This window comes from Sapajus apella, unplaced genomic scaffold (assembly GCF_009761245.1).
Source record: "Sapajus apella isolate SASKATOON/1434 unplaced genomic scaffold, GSC_monkey_1.0 scaffold97, whole genome shotgun sequence".
In the NCBI taxonomy this organism is placed as follows: Eukaryota; Metazoa; Chordata; class Mammalia; order Primates; family Cebidae; genus Sapajus; species Sapajus apella.
In genome coordinates, this window is record NW_022437037.1 from 3,499,636 (window position 1) to 3,527,264 (window position 27,629).

Genomic DNA, 27,629 nt, shown 5'->3' on the forward strand with positions numbered 1-27,629 from the left:
GAGCCACCACGCCCAGCATTTTTTTTTTTTTTTTTTTTTTTGAGACAGGGTCTTGCTCTGTTGCTGAGACTGGAGTGCAGTGGCACCATCATGGCTCACTGCAGCCTCAACCTTTGGGACTCAAGCAATCCTCCCTCCTCAGCATCCTGAGTAGCTGGAACTATAGTTGTGTGCCACCATGCCCAGCTGGGGTGTTTTTGTTTCTTGTATAGATGGGGTCTCACTATGTTGTCCAGGCTGGCTTCTACCGCCTGGGCCAAGAGATCCTCCTATCTCAGCCTCCCAAAGTTCTGGGATTATAGGCTTGAGCAACTATGCCTGGCCCCTACTTGCCCTGGCTTTCTTTAATTTTGTTTATTTATTTTTTGAGACAGGGTCTCACTCTGTCACCCAGGCTGGAGTGTGGTGGCACAATCTTGGCTCACTGTAACCTCTCCCTCCCAGGCTCAAGTGATCCCCGCACCTCAGCCTCCCTAGTAGCTGGGATTACAGGCACACCCCATAGCCCCTGCTTTTTGTTTTGGGAATTTTTTTTTTTTTTTTGAGATGGAGTCTTGCTCTGTTGCCCAAGCTGGAGTGCAGTCACACAATCTTGACTCAGTGCAAACTCCGCCGCCTGGGTTCAAGCAATTCTCTGCCTCAGCCTCCTGAGTAGCTGGGATTACAGGCACCTGCTACCACGCCCAGCTAATTTTTTGTATTTTTAGTACAGACAGGGTTTCACCATCTTGGCCAGGCTGGTCTTGAACTTCTGACCTCATGACCCAGCTGTCTCAGCCTCCCAAAATGCTGAGATTACAGGGATGAGCTACCATGCCTGACCTTTTTTTGTTTTGTTTTTGAGACAGTTTCACTCTTGTTGCAGAGGCTGGAGTGCAGTGGTGCGATCTCAGCTCACTGCAACTGCCGCCTCCCAGGTTCAAGTGATTCTCCTGGCTCAGCCTCCCAAGTAGATTACAGGCTCCCACCATCTTGCCCAGCTAATTTTTGTATTTTTAGTAGAGATGGGGTTTTGTCATGTTGGCCAGGCTGGTCTTGAACCCCTGACCTCAGGTGATCCCCCTGCCTCAGCCTCTCAAAGTGCTGGGATTATAGGGATTAGCCACCACGCCTGGCTGGCCCCTGCTTCTCACACAGATATTCTATAGGTTTGCAAGATCAACTGTTGTTATACATAGCTGAAATGCATTCATTTTTCATTGCAGCATGGTATTCAACCATGACACCCCAATTTATTCATCCATTCTTCTACTGCTGATGGATGTCTGGGTGACTCTAATGGTTGGCTACTATGAGCCATGTATTTATACCTATTATACCTGCAACCTGGTGATGATGAGCATAGGTTTTTTTTTTTGAGACGGAGTCTCGCTCTGTCGACCAGGCTGGAGTGCAATTGTGTGATCTCAGTCACTGCAACCTCGGTCTTTCAGGTTTAAGCAATTCTCCTGCCTCAGTTTCCCAAGTAGGTGGGATTACAGGCACCTGGCACCAAGCCCAGCTAATTTTTGTATTCTTTTAGTAGAGATGGGGTTTCACCATGCTGGCCAGGCTGGTCTCAAACTCCCGACCTCAGGCAATCCACCCACCTTGGCCTCCCAAAGTGTGGAGATTACAGGCGTGAGCCACCGTGCACCCCCCTTTTTTTTTTTTTTTTTTGAAGAGTCTTGCTCTGTTGCCAGGCTGGAGTGCAGTGGTGCGATCTCGGCTCACTGCAACGTCTGCCTCTCCGGTTCAAGTGATTCTCCTGCCTCAGCCTCCCAAGTAGCTGGGACTACAGGCGCACAGCACCACACCCAGCTAATTTTTTTTTGAGATGGAGTCTCGCTCTGTCGCCCAGACTGGAGTGCAGTGGCACAATCTCTGCTCACCGCAACCTCAACCTCCCAGGTTCAAGTGATTGTCCTGCTTCAGCCTCCCAAGTAGCTTGGACTACAGGCATGCACCACCACATCCAGCTAATTTTTATATTTTTAGTAGAGACAGGGCTTGGCCAGGATTGGCCATATTGGCCAGGATGGTCTTGATCTCTTGACCTCATGATCCGCCCGCCTCAGCCTCCCAAGGTGCGAGGATTACAGGTGTGCAGCACCGCGCCCGGCCTGAGCCTGGGTTTCTTTAGGGCTCACGTGCCTGGTGTGACTTCTGGGTCACAAGGTGTGCATGTCTTCAACCTTATTAGGTAACACTAGACTAAACCCATTGTGGTTTTAGCAGTTTGCATTCCTACCAGCAAGGTAGGAGCTCTCTAGTTGCTCTACATCCTCAATTTTCTTTGTGCTGTCTGCAGGTTTATTTGCTAATCTATTTGTTTGATTTTTTAAGACAGTGTCTCGTTCTGTTGCCCATGCCAGAGTGCAGTGGTGCGACCATAACTCTCTGCAGCTGCAAACTCCTGGGCTCAAGCAATCCTGCCTCAGCTTTCTGAGTAGCTGGGACTATAGGTGCACACCACCACATCTGGCCAATTAAAAAAAAGGGTTTTTTTCTTTTTGAGATGGAGTCTCATTTATTCTATCGCCCAGGCAGGAGTACAGTGGCATGAATCTGGCTCACTGCAATCTCCGCCTCCCAGTGCAAGCAATTCTGCCTCAGCCTCCCGAGTAGCTGGGATTACAGGGGCCCAACACCATGCCTGGCTAATTGTTGTATTTATAGTAGAGATAGGGTTTCACCATGTTGGCCATGCTGATCTTGAACTCCTGACCTCAGCTGATCAGCCCTCTTTGGCCTCCCAAAGTGCTGAGATTACAGACATGAGCCACCTCACCTAACCAATAAAAAAATACTTTTTAGGCTGAGCATGATGGCTCACGCCTGTAACCCTAGCACTTTGGAAGGCAGAGGCAGGCAGATCATGAGGTCAGGAGACTGAGACATTTGCCATCATGCCCAGATAATTTTTGTATTTTAGTAGAGACAGGGTTTCACCATGTTGGCCAGGCTGGTCTTGAACTCCTGACTTCAGGTGATCCACCTGCCTTGGCCTCCCAAAGTGCTAGGATAACAGGCGTGATCCACCAGGCCTGGCCCTACTTATTTTTAAGACAGGGTCTCTCTGTTGCCCAGACTAAAGTGCAGTGGCGCCATCATGGCTCACTGCAGCCTCGAACTCCCAGGCTCAAGCAATTTTCACACCTCAGCTTCCAAGGTGGCTGGGATTCCTGGGCATGTGCCATCACACTTGGCCTTTATTTTCAATTTAATTTTATTTAATTAATTAATTTTTTGAGACAGAGTCTCACTCTGTCATCCAGGCTGGAGTGCACTGGCACGATCCTGGTTCACTGCAACCTCCACCTTCTGGGTTCAAGCGATTCTCCTGCCTCAGCCTCCCTAGTAGCTGGGATTATAGGCGTGCACCACCACACCCAGCTAATTTTTGTATTTTTGATAGAGATGGGGTTTTACCATGTTGGCCATGGTTTTTACCATGATGGTTTCAAATTCCTGGCTGCAAGTGATCTACCTGCCTCTGCCTCCCAAAGTGCTGGGGTTACAGGCACGAGCCACTGTGCCTGGCCTTTTAAAAAAATTTTTACAAGTGAGGATGTATGTATATCTTTTCCTCTAAGAACAGTCCTAACTGTGGAATGGCTAGGTCAAAAGACAAATGCATTTATAATTTTGGCAGGTTCTGCTGGTTGCCCTCCAAAAAGGTTGCACAATTCATCCCTCACCAGTAGACAGAGTGCAAGAGTGCTCTTCTCTACCTCTGCAACATTGGGTATCACCAAGCTCTTGAGATAAAATGTGATTTCATCTTATTTTAATGTTCATTTCTGCGACAGATTTATTAATTCATTCGGGAGTCTCCAACTCAACTAGCCTTTTTCTCTTTTCTTTTCTTTTTTTTTTTTTTAAAGACAGGGTCTCCTCTGTTGCCCAGGCTAGAGTGCAGTGGTGTAATCATAGCTCACTGCAGCCTCCACTTCCCAGGCTTAAGCAATCATCCCACCTCAGCCTCTGAGTAGCTGGAGCTGCAGACACATACCATGACACCCAGCTAATGAAAAAAACAATTTTATTTATTTATTTTTTTCCCATGAAGGCCTAAAAAAAAATTTTTTTTTTTTTTTTGAGATGGAGTCTTGCTCTGTCACCCAGGCTGGACTGCAATGGCACCACCTTGGCTCACTGCAACCTCCGCCTCCTGGGTTCAATCAGTTCTCTTGCTTCAGCCTCCCAAGTAGCTGGGATTACAGGTGCCCACCACCATGCCCAGCTAATTTTTGTATTTTTAGTAGAGACTGGGTTTCACCATGTTGGCCAGGTTGGTCTTGAACTCCTGACCTCAGGTGATCCACCCGCCTCAGCCTCCTAAAGTGGTGGTATTATAGGCGTGGGCCACCATGCCCAGACTAAAAACTTTTTTTGTAGAGAAGGGGCAGCAAGGAAGAGGATGGAGGGCGGCCAGGGGTGATGGACTGTGGCAGGGGCCAGGTCTCACTATGTTGCCCATGCTTAGTCTTTTTTTTTTTTTTTTTTTAAAAAGGCCAGGCATGATGGCGCACGCCTGTAACCCCAGCATGTTGGGAGGCTGAGGTGGGCGGATCACGAGGTCAAGAGATCAAGAACATCCTGACCAAGGTGGTGAAACCCCATCTCTATTAAAAATACAAAAAAAGGCCGGGCGCGGTGGCTCAAGCCTGTAATCCCAGCACTTTGGGAGGCCAAGGCGGGTGGATCACGAGGTCAAGAGATCGAGACCATCCTGGTCAACATGGTGAAACCCCGTCTCTACTAAAAATGCAAACAATTAGCTGGGCATGGTGGTGCGTGCCTGTAATCCCAGCTACTCAGGAGGCTGAGGCAGGAGAATTGCCTGAACCCAGGAGGCGGAGATTGCGGTGAGCCGAGATTGCGCCATTGCACTCCAGCCTGGGTAACATGAGTGAACCTCCGTCTCAAAAAAAAAAAAAAAATAATAATAATAATTAGCTGGGTGTGGTGGGGTGTGACTATAATCCCAGCTACTGGGGAGGCTGAGGCAGGAGAATCGCTTGAACACGGGAGGTGCAGTGAGCCGAGAGCACCACTGTACCCCAGAGCGAGACTCTCTCTCAAAGAAAAAAAAAAAAAAAAGATACACCTTTTGCCTGATTATAAGATCTCACTGGGCGTAGTGGCTCATCCCTGCCATCCTAGCACTTTGGGAGGCCAAGGTGAGAGGATCTCTTGAGCCCAGAAGTTTGAGAACAGCCTGGGGAACACAGTGAGACCTTGGCTCTACAAAAATGTTAAAATTAGCAGGATGTGGTGGCATGCCCCTGTAGTCCCAGCTTTGTGGAAAGCTGAGGTGGGAGGATTGTTTGAGCCTAGGAGGTTGAGGCTGCATTGAGCCCTGCTTATGCCACTGCACTCAGGCCTCAGCAACAGAATGAGACTGTCTCAAATTAACACCATCATCATCATCATCATCATCATCATCATCTCAATGTAGAAAGAACAATCACTCCAGCCAGGTGCAGTGGCTCACACCTGTAATCCCAGCACTTTGGGAGGCTGAGATGGGCAGATCACTTGGGGCCAGGAGTTCCAGATCACCCTGGCCAACATGGCAAAACCCTGTCTCTATTAAAAATAGAAAAATTGGCTGGGCGTGGTGGCTCACGCCTGTAATCCTAGCACTTTGGGAGGCCAAGGTGGGTGGATCACCTGACATCAGGAGTTCAAGACCAGCCTGGCCATCATGGTGAAACCCCATCTTTTAAAAAAAAAAAAAAAAAGAAAGAAAAATTAGCCAGGTGTGGTGGCATGCTCCTGTAGTCCCAGCTACTTGGGAGGCTGAGGCAGGAGAATCGCTTGAACTGAGCTGAGATCGCACCACTGCACTCCAGCCTGGGCAACAGAGTAAGACTCTGTGTCAAAAAAAAAAAAAAAAGAAAAGAAAAGAAAGAAAGAAAGAAAAAATACACACACATACCACACACACACATATTGCCCCTGAAATTCTACTTCAAAAAATGCATTATAAGGATAACTAACTAAGTATAATTTTTTTTTGTAGAAAGTAATTTATTTAGAGAGAAAGAGAGAGAAACCAGAGAAGGAAAGAGAAAGAAACAGCTAACTGTGACACTGAGTGAGAGAATCCAGAAAGATGGAATCCAGGAGAGGAAAGCAGCTTCCACACTGAGAGGAATGGAATAGACAGAGAGATGGAGTTTAGGAGGGGAAGACAGGCTTCCGTGAGAGTGTGTGGAAGGGGGCTCCAGAGGGAAAATCCAGGATAGAGAAACAGCTTCCACGAGAGTGTTTGTGGAAGGGGGATCCAAACATGGAGTCCCACTAAGTATAATTAACAAAGCATTGCTTGAGAGAGCAAAAGATCAAACAGCAACCTAAATTATTCAGCCCTGGGGGCTGTTTCATACACTGGCAGAGTGCTAACCTGCACCCCATGGGCATGGGGCTTGGCCACTGACTCCAGGTTCCAGCAGAGTCCTCCACATAGTGGCCTCTTCCTGGATGAGGACACTGAACATATGCTGGTGTCAACAATATGAAAGTGAACCTTAACACCAGTTGTATCTAGGTGAGGAGAGGTGAGATTGTGAGTAGCTTTCGCTTTATTTAACGCATTCTTGTATCACTTGAATTTTTTCATCTTTTAAGCATTAGATAGCTTTTTAAATTCATTAATTAACTAACTTATTTATTTTTTGAGACAGAGTCTTGCTCTGTCACCCAGGCTGGAGTACGGTGGCACGATCTTGGCTCACTGCAGCCTCGGCCTCCCGGGTTCAAGCGATTCTCCTGCGTCAGCCTCCTGAGTAGCTGGGACTATAGGCACACACCACCACACCCAGCTAATTTTTGTATTTTTTTTTTTTTAGTAGAGAGGGGGTTTCACCATGTTGGCCAGGATGGTCTCGATCTCCTGACCTCATGATCCGCCTGCCTCAGCCTCCCAAAGTGCTGGGATTACAGGCATGAGCCACTGTAACCGGCCTGAGACCCTGTCTTAAATAAAAAAAAATTATTGTTTGATCCTTTTGTAGTTTATGAGAGTGATGATTAGATCTTCATGCTTATGTGTGAAATGTGCCTCCCTCAAACCTTGTTATGACGTTGGCATACTGTCCATCTGAAATGAAAAAAATCTTTTTTGTTATAAAAATATGTTGGCTGGGTTGGGTGTGGTGGCACACGCCTGTAATCCCAGCACTCTGGGAGGCTGAGGCAGGTGGATCATCTGAGGTCAGGAGTTTAACACCAGCCTGACCAACATGGCAAAACCCATCTCTACTAAAAATACATAAATTAGCCAGGCGTGATGGCGCATGCCTGTAATTCCAGCTACTCAGGAGGCTGTGGCAGGAGAATTGCTTAAACCTGGGAGGTGGAGGTTGTGGTGAGCTGAGATTGTGCCACTGCATTCTAGCCTGGGCAACAAGAGTGAAATTCCCTCTCAAAAAAAATAAAAAGTGTTGGCTGATAAGGGAGATGTTCATGTTCACATGACACAGTTGAAGTAAAAATCCACAGTATACAAACAGTACACACAGTTTTTGTATCCCATTTACAAAATACGTGTGCATAGGCTAAAATCCACAACAACAGATATCCCATGTTACTGGTGCCTATCTCTGGGTAGTGGGTTTATGGGTGATTTTTATTTTCTGTATATCTGTAATTATAACTTTTCTATAATAAAAGCTTTTATTACTTTTAAAGCAGCTGTTGGTAAAAAATCCCCCAGCAGAGTGTATGGGCAGAAGGGCTGAGGAGGCGGCACAGGCAGGGAGAAGGCCAGGGTCCCTGAGCCCCCACCCTACATGGGGCAGGGAGGAAGAGGATGGAGGGCAGCCAGGGGTAATGGACTTCAGGAAGCGCCAGGTCCCAAGAGTCAGGGAGTATTGCTGTGGGAAAGGCAGCTGGGAGGGATGCAGCCCAGAGCCAGGGGAGCCCTGGCGGGACGCAAGAAGCAGGAAGGGGGTGGCTGGGCCAGAGCATGCAGGCCGTGGCGGGTGGGGGCTCACCGTCACCTCCTGGTAGGATTCCATGCCATTCAGCACCACCTGGATGACCTGCCGGCGCAGCTTCACACTCTGCTCTGAGCGGTACTCGGAATTTGTTAGGTAGAAGAGGGCGGCGCTGCCTGTCACTTGAATGTTCCTGTCATATTTGTGGCATTTGAGGGCCGTGATGACCAGCTGTATGAAGACAGGGGGAACCTGGGCTGGCAAGTGCAGGGAGGGGCCCAGACTCTGCGAGGGGCTGGAACAGGCTCTCTGGGGCAGGATTTAGCCTGGTCTTGCTCTCTGAAGGCAGAAGTGGGGCCTGGGGAGCAGATACCAGGGTGGGGACTGAACAAGGCCAGTGCTGAAGCAAGTCAAGTGCTGTGAGGCCCAGGCTGGAGTTTGGGTCCTGGGGCCCTGGGGACAGGTGCAGAGGGACAGGGGCTCTGGGGACACGGCTCAGCCAAGTCCAGAACCCTCCAGGTGGTGAGGGACAGGAGGCCGAGGCCCTCGGCTTCGGGCTGACCTTCAGGGCCCGCAGCAGCTGGTTGCAGCGCTCGATGCGTGCGATGTCAAAAAGCAGGTTGATGGCCCTCGAGGTAATCTCAGGCCGGTGCTCCGTGTAGGCCTCGATGGCATTCAGCACCTGCTCCTCATTTTTGTCACCACTTACCTGCGGGTGGGACATGCTCAGAACAACCCACAAGAGGCCAAGGGCTGGGATGCTAGATCCCAGCTCCATTTCCAGCCCCAGAACCCAGCTCCTTCCCTCTCCCAGAGCTCCCTGGCACTGCCCCATCCCTCTCCCGTAGCTCACTTTGTAGGCTGGAATGTGCGTGAGGCGGCACAGAGAGTTCTCGAAAAGCCCGAGGAACTGCAGCGGCCTCTTCAGAGCCCGGAAAGGTATGATGCTGCTCTTGGAAGGCTCGACGCTGGGGAAAGAGGGTGCCAGGGTCAACGGCTTGGGGTCCAAGCCTGAGCTGGGCCTCCCCCTGGGGGTGGCGAGGCATTTACTTGCTTTCTCTTCTAGGCCCTCCAACCTCATCCCCCCCACTCTTTTTTTAAAATTGTAGGGGACATAGACACCACCTCCTGATGGAAGGGTGGCAAGGCTACATAGTAGGGGAATACACAGGATGGGTGATGCAGCCACCTTTAGAAACCACCTGCCATTCTAGTAAGGGCATGGCAAGCTTTAGGTCTCGCCAACAATCACAAAGGGACAAGCTTATCAACTGAACACCATTAAAGTGGGCTGGGGCGTGGGCTTATGTATGGCCAGTTACAGCTGGTAGGGTTTGGTCAAACTTCTCAACCAACCAACCCAGGAACTGACCTATCTCCTGTAGTACCTCCTAGGTGGCAGACACTGCCAGCCTCGCCTCTTCCATGGTGTGCTCTGTGAGGCTGGGAATCAGATGGTTCCCCAGTTGCCCCTCGTGCTCTCACCTCCTGGCCTTTGCATGTGCTGTTCCTTCTGCAAGAACACCCTTCCTCTGGCAAAGGCAGAATGAGCTTTCGGGACAGCCAGGATGCATTCATCCCCCTCCTTCCTTCCTGATCCTCAGGCAACCCCAGGGCCCTGGACTGCCCCTACCATAGCCCTTGTAATGACTTGTCCGTCCCCACCAGCTCACACAGACTCCAAGAGAGCAGGGCCTGATCCATTTCTTTATCTCTAGCACCTAGCACAGCACTTGGCGGAGGAGTAAGTGGCAAATACTTTTTTTTTTTTTGAGACAAAGTCTCACTCTGTGGCCCAGGCTGGAGTGCAGTGGCATGATCTCAGTTCACTGCAGGCTCTGCCTCCTGAGACCAAGCCATTCTCCTACCTCAGCTTCCCAAGTAGCTGGGACTACAGATGCCTACCACCATGTCCAGCTAATTTTTGAATTTTTAGTAGAAATGGGGTTTCACCATGTTGGCCAGGCTGGTCTCCAACTCCTGGCCTCAAGTGATCTGCCCACCTTGGCTTCCCAAAGCGCAAGCATTACAGGCATGAGGCACTGAGCCCATCTTAAATGCTTGTTGAATGACACCCTACCAATAGCCATGGAGGGTGGGGCCCCACCTGGTCTGCCCTGATTCCTCTTCCATCTTGGAGATGCTGCAGTTCTCTAGGATCATGTGGCCAGAGATGTCAAGGGACATCAGGTTCCCCAGCTTCTGCACAAAGAGGCTCAGCACCTCCCGAGTCAGCTTGAACTTGTAGTAGCTGGAGAGGCGGTCTCGAGAGATGTCCAGGTGTCTGGAGATTGGGGTAGGGGGTGCAGGTCAGGAGCTGGGTACAGGGTGGGGCTGCCTTGCAGACCCCGGATCCTTTAGTCCCTAGTAGGGGAGGGCCTACGCCTGCCACGACTGCTCCAGGGCATTCTGGGAAGAAACCTGAACAACCCCAATCCAGCTGAAATGCTGGGTTTAAGGAATGGGACTGTCTTCATCCCCACACTCTGCCTGGCCAAGGGCTCCTGAACCCTGAGGGCCTGACAACACCTACCTCTACTCCTCCCCACCTGCCCAGCCACCCCACCCTGGTAAGCTCTGGGCCAGCAGCTCACCGCAGCTTGTGCAGCTGCACGATGACCCGGATGTGGTCATCAGACAGGTCCATATTGTAGAGCACAAGAGACACCAGGCTGTCTTTCCACTGGGTGAGGAAGGCGGCGTCGCTTGTCTGAATGCCTGAGAGGTCCAAGGCTGCCAGGGAATTGAGTGGCCGAAGGAGGGACTCCACGGGGACCCAATCAATCATGCGGCCCAAGTTGAGGAAGCGGAGGCGGCTGAAGCCCTCGAAGGTGAAGTCCTTAACCAGCACCTGGCAGGTGGGGTTGACGAGGCACTCATCTTCACAGCCACCTGGGTTCTCCTCCTCATAGAAAATGTTTGTACAGCCAAAGAGGCTCAAGGACACCAGGGTGTGGCTGAAGCTCCTCAGTGTCTGCAGGCTCTTGGCGGACAGCTTCTCGCAGTTGGTCAGGTACAGCTCCACCAGGTCCTGGGAGTGGGCACAGCTCCATCATCATCACCACCCCTGCCCGTTCCCCCCCGCCCCAGGCCTCGTCCTGGGCTACAGGTGGGTTGGAAAGCGGGATGTGCATAGTCAGGCGAGCACTGGCGGGACTGGGGATGGCCGGGCTGGAGGCAAGTGGCCTGGCCCCTGCTTGGCATGTGGCGCTCCCGTGGTGGGGCAGGCCTCACCTGCTTGCGGATAGCCTCCAGGTCCTGGTCCTGTACCAGGTCCTCGCGGAGGTGAATCCGGGTGAGGCGGGTGCTGCGGGGGTCTGAGAAGAGGCTGAAGAAGCTTTCGTGTGGCTTGAAGTTACAGGCAGCGTTTACCAGCTCCACATACCTGGGAGAGGAGAATCCCTGGCTCAGAGGAGGGTCACAGGGACTCTCTTCCTTGCTTCAAAGCACAAGCCCTCCTCTCCCTGAAGCCTTCTTAGATCACCCCAAGTAGCAACCTCCTTCTCCTAAGAGTATCTGGTTGGGTACTGACTAAACTACCAGTGAGATAAAGGATGCCCAGGAACCAGGAATCTAAAGGTAGCTCTCTGGGAGACCTAGGTGATACAGGGGCCATCTCTCCAAAGGCACATGCCTGTCACACACCCTCCACGCACACTGCAGGGGCAACAGCCCCACTGGTATGGCCACTCTTAGCATCTTCTTTAAGCCCCTCCTGGGACCCTTTTAAACAGGAAAATTAAGCCAAGTGGTTAGAGTTCCCAGCTGGGTACAGGGCAAGCCCTTAATTATTCACTGTTGAGACATCAGCTTACACAAGAATCCTCGTCTGCTGGGAAATGCTTAGGATTCAAACGCTATGGAATCTAAATCCTGGCTTGGCTGCTTCCCACCTAGGCAACTTCACATGAGTAAATGAACTTCCCCAGACCTCAGTTTCTTCATCTGTAAAGTGGACATAACTCTGGGCTGCAAGGCATCCAACCTATAGCCTGACCCAGAGCAAATGCTCAGAACATTGTTACAGGTCCACCTCTGTCCTCAGGCCCACACGGGCTCCTGGTTTCCTATTTTCCTATGCAACTGTCTAACAATTTCCCTTCTGGGAATCTATTTTTTTCTTTTCTTTTTTTTTTTGTAGAGATGTCTCGCTATGTCACCCAGCCTGATCTTTTATTCCTGGCCTCAAGTGATCCTCCTGTCTTGGCTTCCCAAAATGCTGGAATTTCAGGCGTGAGCCACCATGCCTGGCCACCATCTGGGCCTCCAGATTGAACCCCCAGCATTCAGTGACTACATAGCATGCTTCTAGGAGCCCCTAGAAGTGGGGAGGCCCTCAGAGGGCCATTCAGATTTTCTGGATGATTCTATCCCTGGCCATGGATCCATTACTCTGGCACTGGCACCTAAACCTGTATGTGCCCATGCTCACTGAATCCACAGGCACAGGCATGTGCATGCAAATGTACATACACACGTGGGGCAACACTTAACTCTTTCATGTATATGCGGATTTTGACACAATCACATCTCTAAATGCACACATGCAGTTTACACTCAAAAGTAACCTGTGCTGCATAAGCTTACATGTGTAGACACACCCATGCCTTCACGTGCACACCCTTCCACATACATACCAACATGCACACATATATACCTGTACGGTTATGGAGACACCACTATTCTTTTGCACCCATGAACATCCATGAGCACACACACACCCTTACACATTTGTCTCCATAGCTACTCCCCACGTAGTGCACACACATGGTCCCAATCTCTCTATACACATTCATGGTAAGACCCCTGCCCCCTCCACAGCCCCTGGGCCTGCTCACTCATTGACGAGCCGGTCACAGATCTCGCTGGGCAAGAAGATGTCCGGATGGAGCCGCAGGGTCTCTTTGTCCAGCAGGTAGCCCAGGGTGCCATCCAGGTTGCGTAAGCAGAAGTCAGTACAGAGGGCCATCAGGGACTCAGGCGTGTCGGACGCCATGCTGGGGGTAGGCAGGTGGGCCACTCCAGGACAAGGGTCCCCAGGGGCAACAGTGATTCCTGAACACTCACAGGATCATTGGTAGAGCCACTGCCTGGAGAGTGGACAAGACGCCAAGTGAGCCACACACAAGGGCTAGAACCATCAGTGGTCCCATGTCCATGCCCTGAGCAGGAAAACAGACCACACTCAAATTAGCAGCTTAGCAAGGCCAGGCCCATGTCTCCTGACTCCTCTCACCTGCCTCTGCTGTGCCCCTATCTATGCATAATTTGACCTGGAAGAACATGGAGCCTTGTCCAAGCACTTATTTGCCTATGGGCAGACGTGTACGTGTTGGGGACCCAATGCTTGAGTGGGGATAATAGGGATTTTCATCTTCTGCTTCCCACAGTCTTAACAGCTACACTGGGATGATCCATGCTGTGCAGTACTTCCTAACCTGTACACAGCTATGATTGATTGAGTAGTGAGTGTGCAGGGCTTTACAGACACAGAGACATGGTATCACTGAATCTCATGGTGTCTGATTAAAAAATGAGGGCTCCTCACAAGAGCAATGAAAACATATGTCCACATAGAAACTCAGACGTGAACATTAATAGCAACATTATTCATATGAGCCAAAAAGTGGAAACAACCCAAATGTTCTTCAACTGATGAACTGATCAACAAAATGTTGTATATTCATACAATGGAATATTATTCAGTCATAAAAAGTAGTGATCCATGCAATAATGCTGGACCTTGAAAACATTATGCTAAGTGAAAGAAATCAGTAAAAAGAGAAAGTCACATACTGTATGATTCCTCTTATAGAAATGTCCAGTGAGAATAGGCAAATCTATAAAGACAGAAGCAAACTTGTGGTTGGGGAAAAGGAGAGTAACGGCTAATGGGTATGGAGTTTCTTTCTGGGGTGACGAAATGGTCTAAAATTGACTGTGGTCACGGGTGCATTCTATGAATATACTAAAAATCATGGAATTATATACTTCATATGGGTGAGTTGTGTGACAAGGGAATTATATCTCAGTAAAACTGTTATTTTAAAAAGTGAAGCCTCCTACTACCTTCATGACTTTAGCACAGGTAATGATTTCTTTTTTTTTTTTTTTTTGAGATGGAATCTTACTCTGTCACCAGGCTGGAGTACAGTGGTGTGATCTTGGCTCACTGCAACCTCCACCTCCTGGGTTCAAGCAATTCTCCTGCTTCAGTCTCCCGAGTAGCTGAGGCTATAGGCATGCACTACCATGCCCAGCTAATTTTTGCATTTTTAGTAGAGATGGGGTTTCACCATGTTGGCCAGGATGGTCTTGATATCTTGACCTCGTGATCCGCCTGCCTCGACCTTCCAAAGTGCTGGGATTACAAGTGTGAGCTACCATGCCTGGCCCAAGATTTCTTAACTAGGACTCAAGAAGTACCAACCAGGAGGTAGAAAATTATAAACTGATCTATAAACTGATCTCTAAACTGATCTTTACTGAAGTAAAGAAACTTCTGTTCATGCATACACAAAAATTCAGTTGAGATAGATGGTAGACATAAATGTGAAAGGTAAAACAATAAGGTTTCTAGAAAACACAGGAGTATATCTTTATGACTTTAGAATAGGCAATGATTTCACATAAAGAGAAAGAGACTGATAAATTGGACTGCCTCAAAATTAAAAACTCAGTTCATCAAAAGATACTACGAAGAGGCTGGGTGTAGTGGCTCACACCTGTAATCCCAGCTCTTTGGGAGCCCGAGGTGGGCGAATCGCTGAGTCCAAGAGTTCAAGACCAGCATGGGCAACATGGCAAAACCCTATCTCACAAAAAATACAGAAAAAATTAGCTAGGCAATGGTGGCATGAACCTCTCAGCTACTGGGGAGGCTGAGATGGGAGGATCACCTAAGCCAGGAGTTTGAGGCTGCAGTGAGCTTATGATTGTGCCACTGCACTTCAGGCTGGGTGACAAAGCAAGACCCTGTCTCAAAAAAAAAAAAAAAAAAAGGTGAAAGATTTGAACAGGCATTTAATACAGGAAGATAGTGAAACAGACAATAAACATGTGAAAAGCACTCAGCTTCTTTACTATTAGGGAAATGAACAGTAAAGCCATAATGAGATGCCATTTCCCACATGCCCACTAGCTCAACTGAACACAACAACAGCAACAACATGGGCAATACCTGGCATTGGGGAAGACAGGGCACAACGGGAAATCTCCCACAGGGCTGGTGGCAGGGCAAATTGGTGTGAACCGGAATATAATGGGAACACTGTTTAACACTATTCGCTATTTACTAAAGCTGAACATACACAGGTTCAACATTGAGCAATTCCACTCCTCGGTATATACCCAACAGAAATTCATAAGTAAATGTGCACCAAAAGATCTACACTAGCATGTTCACAGCAGCACTATTTGTAATGGCCAAAACCAGAAAAGAACCTAAATGTCCACTGCCATTGGAATGGATAATTATGGTACATTCATCTACTAAATACTGCCTGGCAATGAGAAGGCAAAAACTACTATCAACAGCTTGGATAACACTTACAGTGTTTTGTTTTGTTTTAATTTTTAATTTTTTTTTTTTGAGACCAAGTCTTGCTCTGTTGCCCAGGCTTGAGTGCAGTGGCATGATCTCGGCTTGCTGCAACCTCTGCCTCCCAGGTTCAAGCGATTCTCCTGCCTCAGCATCCTGAGTAGATGGGATTACAGGGGTACGCCACCATGCCCGGCTAACTTTTTGCATTTTTTTTCTTTTCTTTTCTTTTTTTTTTTGAGACAGAGTCTCGCTCTGTTGCCAGGTACCAGGCTGGAGTGTAGTGGTGCGATCTCGGCTCACTGCAACCTCTACCTCCCGGGTTCAAGCAATTCTCCTGCCTTAGCCTCCCAAGTAGCTGGGACTACAGGAACGCGCCACCATGCCCAGCTAATTTTTGTATTTTTTAGTAGAGATGGGGTTTCACCATGTTGGCCAGGATGGTCTCAATCTCCTGACCTTGTGATCCGCCCTCCTCGGCCTCCCAAAGTGCTGGGATTACAGGCGTGAGCCACCGCGCCCGGCCGCATTTTTTTCTTTTAGTAAAGATGGGGTTTCACCATGTTGGCCAGGCCCAGGTTCAAGCAATTCTCCTGCCTTGGCCTCCCGAGTAGCTGGGATTACAGGCATGCCCCGCCACACCGGCTATTTTTTGTATTTTTAGTGGAGATGGGGTTTCATCATGTTGGCCAACCTGGTCTCGAACTCCTGACCTCAGGTGATCCACCTGACTCAGCCTCCCAAAGTGTTGGGATTACAGGCGTGAGCCACTGTGTATGGCGTAAGGCCTTTTTTTTTTTTTTTTTTTTTTTTTAGCTCATCAGCTATTGTTAGTGTTGGTATATTTTATGTGTGGTCCAAGACAATTCTTTTTCCAGTATGGCCCAGGGAAGCTAAAAGATTGGACACCCCTGTCTTAGAGGGTTCTAGAGTTCTGGGGCCCAGCATTGCCCCAGCTTCTGGGAGCCTCCCTCCGTGTCCATTTATGAGCCTTCCAGACTGCTCAGGAAATCCAGTGGGAAGCCACAGGGCACTTTGGGCCTTGGAGTCAGTCAGTTCTGAGTTCAACCGTGGCACCACCATCTGCTGGGGACTGTGCGGGGAAGAGCTGTGGAGTCAGGCAGGGCTAGCTTCACGTTTCGGCTCTGCTGCTCATGAGCAGGCAAACTTGGACAAGTGTCTCCACCTCTCTGTGCCTCAGTAACTTCTCCTCTAAAATAGAAGCAACACAATACCTTGTCTACAGCACGGTGTGAGAGTTACACGGATAATATCAAAAGGGCTTACCACGGTGTCTGGCACATAGTCATTGCTCAATAAAGGTACCTATTATTATTATTATAATCATCACCTTCTCCTACCTCATCTGCCCTGGCCCCCCACAGAGTGGGGTCTGTTCTAGTCCAGCTCCAGGCCTGTGCTTTCCAGGCCTGGGTCTCCTACAACAAGGCTTATTGTGTCAGCTGTCCCACTGACAGCATGACGCCCTCGAGGGAAGGCACAAAAACCAGGATGCTTGGGTCCCAGGCATGGCCTTCCCTTGCCTTCGTTTGCTTCCAGATCTTCAAGAGCCCAATAGCCTTTCTTGCCTGGGAAACTAGACCCAGAGGGAGCACTACTGGCAGGGAGTCCCCACTCTTGGAAAGCAACAAGTCCAGTTTCTTCTCAAGGCCGCCGAATTAGAGCCAGCTTTCTGGCCTACTTGGTCCCCACTGACCCCCTACTCCAGCCAGACTGGCCTCATTCACTGTACTGGCAAAAGGCCCTAGGCACAGGTCACCTTGAGACCTTTGCCCAGTTTGTTCCCTTTCAACTAGGACCATCCAAATCCAACTAATTATTGCACTTCCTACTTTAAATACTGCCTTCTCCCCTCCCTTACCCAAATACAATCCATGTCCTTCCTCTAGGAAGTATCTCCCGGCCACTCCAGCCCACATGATCTTTGAACTCTCCTTTCACATAGCTGATACCTACAGGTCGCAGTATCAAAGTTAATTCCTCTAGGAAGCCATCCTTGACCTGCCAGGGTGCGCCTGCTGAGTGCACCCACAGGCCCGACCTACTAAAGCAACAAACACTTTGTACTGATGCAGCTTTGATCATTCAGTGTCCTTGATGGATGGCTAGGTCTATGAGGGCAAAACCAGGCTGTCCTGTTTGTTTTCACATCCCTGGACCTGCTCACTTAGTCCCTGCTGAGCACTGGGGGTCCTATGGTGAGCAAGCTGGACAAGGTCCTTGACTGCGGGAAGCGTACTGGCTCTCGTAGGTGGAGAGAGACAGATCCACCTACGAGGCCCACAAGTGCCCGTCATGGAACTGGGACCAGCATCTTGGAGGAGGGACCTGGGGCTCTGGGTGCTCAACCAGGGCACTTCCCTGGACTGGGGAGTCAGAGCAGGTGTCCTTAGAAGTGACATTTCAGGCCAGGTGCAGTGGCTCACGCCTGTAATCCCAGCACTTTGGGAGGCCAAGGTGGACGGATCACCTGAAGTCAGGGGTTCAAGACCAGCCTGGCCAACATGGTGAAACCCCATCTCTACTAAAAATACAGAAATTAGCCAGGCGAGGTGGCGCACGCCTGTAATCCCAGCTACTGGGGGAGGCTGAGGCGGAAGACTCACTTGAACCTGGGAGGTGGAGGTTGCAGTGAGCCAAATTATGCATTGAACTCCAGCCTGGGCAAAAAAGAGTGAAAACTCCATCTCAAAAAAAAAAAAAAATGACATTTCAGCTGGAACCCAAAAGCTAAGTCCTAGTTAACTCTGGTGGTGGGGAGAGAAGGGGAAGGCACTTCAGGAGGAAGCAAAGAAATACCCAAGCTGCAAGGAGAGGGGCTGCATGGGATGTGGGCACCATGGGTCCAGGTCCATGACTGTTTGCTAAATGAACAAAGGGAGCACTGAACACTCAATGTGGGGCCTACACCGTGAGGTTTCAACAAAGGCCTGTGGAAGGAATGATGAAGGACTCACCAGCTGGGGTCTGCATGAGGCCTGGGAGGCAGAGCACGCTCTCGCATTGTCCCTGCTTGCTCTGCCCAGGACACTGCTGGGTACCCAGTGGCTGCAAATGATGCCTCAGGGCTCCGAATGAGGGAGAGCCACCAGGACTTTGCCATTTGCAGGTCTGAGCCCAGTTACCTAGGCAGCTACTCTGCCCTAATCCCGCTCCCCAAGTGGAAGAAACACCACCATGTCAGTTGCCAAGGTCACCAAAAGCCCTCCAAAGACAAGCCAGGTAGATGGCGCCATGCTAACCTCCCCTTGGCAGTGCTGACTTTGCTACTCTGGGATGGAATGAGCCAGAGGAGGAAGGAGCCATCCTCCATCCTGCCACGAAGACTGAAAGGCCCTGGAGCAACAATGCCGAGCCCCATCCAGCTGCAGGCCTGGCACCTGCCAGAGGCAGCCATCTCTACCTACTCCACTCTGCCTACTCCACTTCTTAGGGACTGTCATTCTCAGGACAGGCACAGGCAATCTGGAATTCTAGCACTGAGGACGGAGGCAACCCTGATTATGACCGACCACCACACTGGGAGAACCCTGTGTCTTTCTCCATCCCTTTTCTTGCACGTTCTCTAAAACTAGATCTATCATGAACTTATGACATCCTGGGGAACAGGGGAGGTGGGAGAGAAGACAGAGAAAAACAGCAGCAGCAGCAGCAGGCACTGCAGCACCACATCCATGTTGGCTGTTTCCAGATGTGGTCCTAAACTCCTTACGGGCTCTTATTTAACTGACAAAACATTTCCTAGTATCCTGTACTTGTAACTAATTAATCCTTTGCATAACAATTTGTCTACTGACCCCCTCCCACTGCCTGTGAGCTCTGGGAGGGCAGAGGCTGTCTGCTTACATGCCTGCATGCATGCACATGTATAAACACACACACGCACAGACACACACACACACACACAGACACACACAAGCGCACATACACCTGCATCCTTGGTACCTGACTTCTGTGCCCAACTTAAGCCTGGCGTTTAACAGGACAAAGGTTTGCTGTGGCTGGAATTACCTTACTCCAGTTCTATGAGATAGAGATTGTTACCCCATTTTCTGATGAAGACACTGACGCAGAAGAAGCAGTTAGCCTAAGATCACAAAACTGGAGAGCGGGATGCAAGCCTAAAGCAGACTCCTGCTTCTCTTTTTTTTCTTTTTTTCCTCTCGCTTTTTTTTTTTTTTAATGGGAGGGAAAGAGAAACTGAAATCCAGGGGAGGGAGCATGGGATCCCACCAGCGTCCTGACACCCAGAGGACAGAGAGGTGGGGGAGTCAGAAGCTCTGAGCCTTGGAGCAGTGCTCACCCTGTGAAATATTAACCCAGGAGCTGGGGGTAAAACCCAAACAAACGCCCTATTTACAGAGGCTAGATGCTTTCCGGGAGGGAGTAGATCAAGGGCCAGAGACTGGGGGTATGAAGGCAATCAGAGCAAGTGTGGGGATCTCCAGGTGGTCAGGATACAGATGAAAACCAGAGGCCATGTAGCTCTGAAAAGTCTGCACAGATTAAATCTGCGAGGTGGGTTATGTCAGAAAGATGCAGACATGCAATGAGGGAGGAGTGTGCATCATGGCGAGGTGGCTGCTGGTGATGCTGGAGACAGAGAGGCTTTGAGGAGGCTGCATTTGACTAGTAATCAGGCTGGCTGGCTGCTAGTCTTGTAATCAAATGTATTACTGATCCTACCCATACTGAATACCAAGTATATGCCAAGAATTCTGCTAAGTATTTTATATGTGTTAATTCACTGAATTCTCTCAACACCGCACAAGGCAGGAGTTACCATCTACAACTTATAGAAGAGGGAGCTGGACTGAAGGGGCTATGGCTGTGTAATTTGCCACAGACTATGGCTTTGAACAGACAGATACATACACAGGTAGTTCATTAGTTCAAGACTCAGTGTGTCAGGCTGAGCGCAGTGGCCCACACCTGTAATCCTAGCACTTTGGGAGGCCAAGGCGGGTGGAAGCCAGGAGTTTGAGACCATCCTGGCCAACATGGTGAAACCCCGTCTCTACTAAAAACATGAAAATTAGCCAGGCATGGTGGTGCACACCTGTAGTCCCAGCTACTCAAGAGACTGAAGTGGGAGAATTATTTGAACCTGGGAGGTGGAGGTTACAGTGAGCCAAGATTGTGCCACCAAACTCCTGCCTGGTTGACAGAATGAGACTCTGTCTCAAAAAAAAGACCCAGTGTGTCCAGCTTTCCATGCATGTTCTCATCAAAGCCACAGGTAACTTATTTATTTTTCCTTTTTGAGATGGAGTTGTACTGTTGTTGCCCAAGTGGCTAGGATTACAGGCGCCTGCCACCATGCCTGGCTAATTTTTGTATTTTTAGTAGAGACACAGTTTCGCCATGTTGGCCAGGCAGGTCTCAAACTCCTGACCTCAGGTGATCCACCTGCCTCAGCCTCCCAAAGCGCTGGGATTACAGGTGTGAGCCACTCTGCTTGGCCTATTTATTTTTCTTTTAAGACAGGGTCTCACCCTGTCACCCAGGCTGGAGTGCAGGGGTACAATCTTAGCTTGCTACAACCTCCACCTCTCGAGTTCTAGCAATCTCCCACATCAGCCTCTCGAATAGCTATAACTATAGGTGTATACCACCAGAACTGGCTAATTTTATTTTTATTTTTTTGTAAAGATGAGGCCTTACCATGTTTCCCAGGCTGGTCTCGAACTCCTTGGCTCAAGCGATCTGCCTACCTCGGCCTCCCAACGTGCTGGGATTCCAGGCGTGAGCCATGGCACCCGGCCGCCACAGATAACTGATGAGACACATGTTATCATTTGGTTTCCCAGATGAAGAAACAATGGTTCAAAGATGTGCACTGACTTGTACAAGGTCCCTTGGTAAGTGCCTGACCCTAAAGTTCAAGTACCTTGCCATTATGCTGTGGGGAGGGACCATTCCTCCAAGCCTCAGCTTTCCCTTCTGTTCGTTCCATGAGCCTCCGCCGCTTCCTTACATCTCAGGCACTGAGCTCACGTGATCCAGTACTGCTGGTAACCACCCTGTGGGCCTAGGTCATTTTTTGGCCACAGCACTGAAAGCTTCCTAAGAGCAGGGACTCTGTGTGATCCCTGGGGTCTCCATGACAGAATATGTGACTGGCTTGGTGCCGGTGACAGAGCCTCAGCTCCACAAGGTCCCCAGCCAGTGTTTTCCAGCCTCAATATTTATCAAAGTCCTTACCTGTCAGTGTGTTGTGAGTGGCACACACTGTGTGGTGCGTGTTGCAAACAGAGTTGCTGAGGAGATCCCATGAAACACTGGCAGGAAGGTGCTCACCGATAATTATGAAGAGTGATGTTCCTGAGAATAATGCTTAGAGAAACCCTTCTGCAACTCTGAAGCTGCAAAATCAGTTTCAGTGACTGTACCAGATATAAGACAGTGGTCCGCAAATACATAACCAGACAAGGGTCTCTGCATTCACCTCTCAGGAGTCCAGAACAGGTGAGGTACTGAAGCCAGGCAAAAAAAACACAGTGCCAAGGGCAGTCTTCTAGCTAGTGGGCCCCCAAAATGTGTCTGCAAAATCCTGGTGGTACTAATGATAAGAACCATTCTTTACCTTTGTAGAAAGCTTCAGAGCACACCTAATTCTTTCACAACCTGCGTCTCATTTCATCCTCCCAACAGTCTTCAGAGTTAGTAGGAGGCAAGGAAAGGCCATGATTCTTAATGTACACATAGGAAAACAGGCCCAGAGAGTAGATGGAACTTGCCAACTCAGACAGCAAGCCAGCAGCAGAGCTGGGGCTTGAACCAGGTCCTCAGGTCATCAGCCTGGGGCTCTACTCACAATGGCCTACCCTAATATGCTGGCTCTCAGTTCCTAAGTGCTCTGACCTTTCCTTTTCAAATCCTCTGGCCCAGTTGCCCTGCTCAGCCTGTGACCTAGGCCGAGGATCTAGTCCGGGATTGGGGTGTAAGGAGAGAGATCAACTGTGGTTCTGCTTCCTTTCTTTCTTTTTTTTTTTTTTTTTTGAGACGGAGTTTCGCTCTTGTTACCCAGGCTGTAGTGCAATGGCACGATCTCGGCTCACCGCAACCTCCGCCTCCTGGGTTCAGGCAATTCTCCTGCCTCAGCCTCCTGAGCAGCTGGGACTACAGGCACGCGCCACCATGCCCAGCTAATTTTTTGTATTTTTAGTAGAGACGGGGTTTCACCATGTTGACCAGGATGGTCTCGATCTCTTGACCTCGTGATCCACCCGCCTCGGCCTCCCAAAGTGCTGGGATTACAGGCTTGAGCCACCGCGCCCGGCCGGTTCTGCTTCCTATAAGGCAGGCTGGAAAATGCAGCCTCTGCCGGGCACTTCAGGATCAACAGCCTCTACCCAGATTAGCCATGCACGCTCCAACTACTATCTAGGCCCAGCATATGCTGCCCCTCCCAACCTGTCTCCAAGTCACATTCATTTCAATACCCTCATTTTGCCTATTTATGTGGTAGAATGGGGATTTGCTGGGCTCTTTTGAAAAAAATTTTTTTTTTTTTTTTTAGAGATAAGGTTTCCCTATGTTGTCCAGGCTGGTCTCAAACTCCTGGCCTCAAGCGATCCTCCCGCCTTGGCCTCCCAAAGCGCTGGAAATGCCTGGCTCTTTCTCAAAAGTCCCCATCACCTTCCAGTGCTGTCAAAAAAGCCAGGACCAAGCTAACATCGTCTCTGTAGAACATTAACACGCTGTTACCTCTGAGGAGTGTCAAGAAATTTCTACCTTGCCTTCCCCAGTATTTCCTCAAACACTACTAGCTGACAGAGGCAGCTAGAGATGGTGACACCACCAGCTAGTGCTAAAATGAATGGCTCTAAGGCAGACATACATGCAGACATTCCTCATCTTCACATCATTCTCATCAGCATTACTGGTGTGTACTGGGCATTTTGTATGAAATATTGCATTAAGTACTTCAGCCCATGATCTTATTTAATCCAAAACCCTATTTTGTTTTCTTTTCTTTTCTTTTTTTTTTTGAGACAGAATTTCGCTCTTGTTACCCAGGCTGGAGTGCAGTGGCATGATCTCAGCTCACTTCAACCTCCGCCTACTTGAGTTCAAGCGACTCTCCTGCCTCAGCCTCCCAAGTAGCTGGGATTACAGGTGTGTGCCACGATGCCCAGCTAATTTTTGGATTTTTTTTTGAGATGGGGTTTCACCGTGTTTGGCCAGGCTGGTCTTGAACTCCTTCCTGACCTTAGGTGATCCACCTGCCTTGGCCTCCCAAAATGCTGGGATTACAGGTGTGAGCCACTGCATCAGCCTGCCCTGTTTTCCAGATGAGAAGACTGAGGTGGAAAAAGGTCCTGTGCCCACATTCTCACAACCAGGAAGCATAACTTGATTTAATCGCAGTGCTCTGTGACCATGATTCTTTGTATTTATTCCATCAATAGTCATTACAAAGATGGAATAAGGGTACTTACAACCCAAGGCCAGAGCACAATGGCCATTTGTCATCTAAAACAGATCTGTGTTTTCTCCAACCATCAGACACTTCAACAAGTACAGTTCTGAAAGGGTGTCCCATTAGACACCCTGTGACCCTGTATCACAAGGACAGCCCTGATGTCTTCCACACTGTTATTTGGTCCTCACTGTTCTCTGACTTCCTTGCCAACTACTTTTCCCCTCCTTCAACCTGCTGCAGTCCCCTGTCCTCCTGCTGTTTCTTTTCTTTTCTTTTTTGAGACGGAGTTTTGCTCTTGTTGTCTTGTTGCCCAGGCTAGAGTGCAGTGGTGTGATCTCGGCTCACTGCAACCTCCACCTCTTGGGTTCAAGCAATTCTCCTGTCTCAGCCTCCTGAGTAGCTGGGATTACAGGCGTGCACCACCAGGCCCAGGTAATTTTTTATATTTTTAGTAGAGACGGGTTTCACCATGTTGGCCAGGCTGGTCTCGAACTCCTGATCTCAGGTGATCCACCTGCCTCAGCCACCCAAAGAGCAGGGATTACAGGTGTGAGACTTCACACCCAGTCTTTTTTATTTTTTTTTTTTTGAGACGGAGTCTCCCTCTTGTCACCTAGGCTGGAGTGCAATGGCATAATATCAGCTCACTGCAACCTCCACCTCCCATATTCAAGCAATTCCCTGCCTCAGCCTCCTGAGTAGCTGGGATTACAGGCATGAGCCAACATGGCCAGCCAATTTTTTTTGGTACTTGTAGTAGCGATGAGGTTTCACCATGTTGGCCAGGCTGGTCTTGATCTCCTGACCTCAGGTGATCTGCCCACCTCGACCTCCCAAAATGCCGGGATTACAAGTGTGAGCCACCATGCCTGGCCCTTCTTCTGTTTCTTCCAATCACCAGGCATATGACCACAGGACTTTTGCATTTGCTGTGGAATGCTCTGCCACCAGAGAGCTGTCTGGATTGCTCTCTCGCTCACTTATCTCTGCTCAAAGGTCACCTTACTAGAGACCTTCCTTGAACACCCTCTATAAAAAGACAACTCCTACTCTCTGACCCTTCCCATGGTCCTTCCTTCTCTTTCTCCAAAGCACTTATTACCACCCTACATATCATGTTTATTATTTGCTGAATGAACAAATGAACCAAAGAAGAGAGGCCCTTCACCCCTGGCCACCAATTTCTGCTCTAAGTATAGCCTCCTGTGACCCTTTTCAAAGCTGTGCTTTCATGCTTATCCTAACCAGTGTGAAGCCTGAAGAGAAACATTCTGTGGGAAAGATCATACATCGGAGAATTTTCCCAAGACATCGGACATTCCCCTCCCCCTGAAAAACCAAATGCACTAGTCAGGCGCAGTGGCTCATGCCTATAATTCCAGCATTTTGGAAGGCTGAAGCAGGTGGATCACTTGACCCCAGGAGTTCGAGACACCTTGGGCAACATAGTGAGACCCCATCTCTATTTTAAAAAAAAATAAAGAAAATAAAAACAAACAAAACGAATGGACTGACAAACACAGGCAAAGACTGGAAATCTTGGGGTCCCTCAGTCAAAGAGCAGCCAAGACAAGTTCTACCCACAGAGCTATAGTGGCCAGGACAGTCGGTTTCACTTTTAACTCACCTGTCGGGCTCCCTTGGCCCTCAGGTTGCAACCTCACCCTGTTGGATTTCCCTGTATTTTGTCATCCCTTTTGGGAGCTGATCCAGAATCCAAGTCGTCCCTGAGCTTTTAAGCACTGCTCTGGGGTAACTTAAGCTCATCCAACAGGTAGGAGGGGCAGAGGCTGGCCCTTTCAGCCCTACACCGATCCCCCATCTTGTAGGGGCAAACGACAGAGCGTCATTTTCTTTCTGGAGGAAGGGAGCCCAGTTTTAAAGACACGATTCTCAGACCCGGCGGCAGGGATAGAGAAGGAAGCCCTCCCACCACTGGCCGAGATGGACCTCAGAGAGTGGTTGCAGCGGCGATGCTTAGGCCCCGTGGGCAGGAGGCGAAGGAGGAGGACGCAGGTACATCCCTTGGCCCGGGGTCCAGGACCTACCCTGGTATGGGGCTGCCCTCAGCGTTGGGAAGCGGACGTGATGCTTCGCAGGCGAGAAGGAGCGGAGAATGGAGCCCGGGAGAAGCCGGGACCAGAGCGCCTCAGGAGGTTGGGGACCTCGTCAGGCTAGGGCCGGGGTCCGGGGGAGACAGGGGTCGGCGGGGCGGAGCTTGGGATCCCGCGGACGGGAGCTCCGGACGGGAGGGGGTCGCGACGGAGACCCCGTGGCGGTTACCTTGCCCTTAGGGCTGCCGGCGGGGCTGAGGCTCCCGGGCCCGGCCCCTCCCCCGATCCGGCTCCTACGGCTCGGAGCCTGCAGCCGCCGCCGCCTCCGCTGTCAACAAACCCGGGGTGCGTCACTTCCGGGGACGCCCCTTAGCAACTGCGAACGGGTTCCCCCGAGCCGTCCCGCGGCTAACGCGGGCGGCGGCGGCAGAAGGTTCCGGGGCCCGGTGGGAGGCTCCTCTCCCGTGCCCAGCGCAGTCCGAGGGTGGAGGAGGCAACGGGGTGCGCCCTCAGGCCGGCCGAGAGGACGTGTCCTCCAGGGCCCTCCCTAGTCTCCGAGGGGCCCATTCGTGGAACCCCAGGTTTGGTGCCCGCCCTGGCGCTGCGGTTCACCTGAGCCCAGCACTGCTGAAGGGCAGGACTGACTCGGCGCCAGCCCCCTCCATCCAAGCGCCCTACTGTTCTCCACAGGTGGCTCAACTCGCGCGTCCAGCCGCAGTCATCACCATCCCCCAAAACGTGCTCCTACACCTCCATCTAGGGCATGCGCCACCAGGCAACCGAGCTTCCAGATGGGAAGTTGGGAGGCGACCTCGGCCCTTGCATTTCCCCAGGCCCCTCGGTCAGTCTCCAAGTTCTAAGGATCCTGTCAAACCAGCCCCTTGTGGCCGGGCCCCGTGGCTCACGCCTGTAATCCCAGCACTTTGGGAGGCCGAGGCGGGCGGATTACCTGAAGTCAGGAATTCGAGACCAGCCTGGCTAACATGGTGAAACCCCGACTCTACTAAAAATACAAGTACTAGCCGAGCTGGTGCGCGCCTGTAGTCGCAGCTACTCAGGAGACTGAAGCAGGAAAATCGCTTGAACCCAGGAGGCGGAGGTGGCAGTGAGCCCAGATCGCAACACTGCACTTCAGCCTGCGTGACAGAGTGAGACTCCGTTTCAAACACAAACAAAAACCAGCCCCTCTCTCCTCCCTCAGTAGTGCCAGCGTGTGTTAACCATCATTTCAGTGTCTGTATTTCTCTCTCTCTCTCTTTTTTTTTTTTTTTTTTTTTGAGAGATGGAGTTTTGCTCTAGTTGCCCAGGCTGGAGTGCAATGGCCATAGCCGGCTCACTACAAACTCCATCTCCCGGGTTCAAGTAAGTTTCCTGCTTCAGCCTCTTGAGTGGATGGGATTAGGCGCCTGCCGTCGTGCCCGGCTAATTTTTGTATTTTTAGTAGAAACAGGTTTTGCCATGTTGGCCAGGCTGGTCTAGAACTCCGGACCTCAGATGATCCACCCGCCTTGGCCTCCCAAAGTGCTAGGATTACAGGTGTGAGCCACCGCGGCTCTTCTCTGGATTTCTGCAACAGCCCTCTAACAACGCCCTCCTCCCACCCCTCATTCCCTCCACATTCCCACAGTCCCAGAGTGATTTTTCCAAAACATAAATAT

General features: G+C 50.2%; 1 protein-coding gene and 1 non-coding gene across 6 annotated transcripts in view; one reads left to right on the top strand and one right to left on the bottom strand.

Annotated features, from left to right (window-relative positions):
* The window catches only part of ZER1 (zyg-11 related cell cycle regulator), a 41,343-nt gene extending 15,019 nt beyond the window's left edge, over positions 1-26,324 (bottom strand). Inside the window, exons 1-8 of one of the 5 annotated variants that reach the window (XM_032257495.1) lie at positions 26,201-26,324; positions 12,767-13,018; positions 11,163-11,313; positions 10,523-10,959; positions 10,036-10,212; positions 8,782-8,896; positions 8,491-8,637; positions 7,992-8,159 (exon numbers count right to left, since the gene is read on the bottom strand). In XM_032257495.1, the coding sequence (XP_032113386.1) occupies positions 7,992-8,159; positions 8,491-8,637; positions 8,782-8,896; positions 10,036-10,212; positions 10,523-10,959; positions 11,163-11,313; positions 12,767-12,924 (1,353 nt within the window). In that variant the 5' untranslated portion in view covers positions 12,925-13,018; positions 26,201-26,324. Of the gene's footprint in view, positions 1-7,985; positions 8,160-8,490; positions 8,638-8,781; positions 8,897-10,035; positions 10,213-10,522; positions 10,960-11,162; positions 11,314-12,766; positions 13,019-25,867 lie in introns of all 5 variants that reach the window. The other 4 variants (XM_032257493.1, XM_032257494.1, XM_032257491.1 and 1 more) reach the window with 4 other exon arrangements.
* LOC116536061 lies at positions 6,993-7,096 on the top strand. The gene has a single exon (XR_004262461.1). It is a non-coding gene; the product is annotated as a small nucleolar RNA U13 (small nucleolar RNA).
* Positions 26,325-27,629: the final 1,305 nt, after the last annotated feature.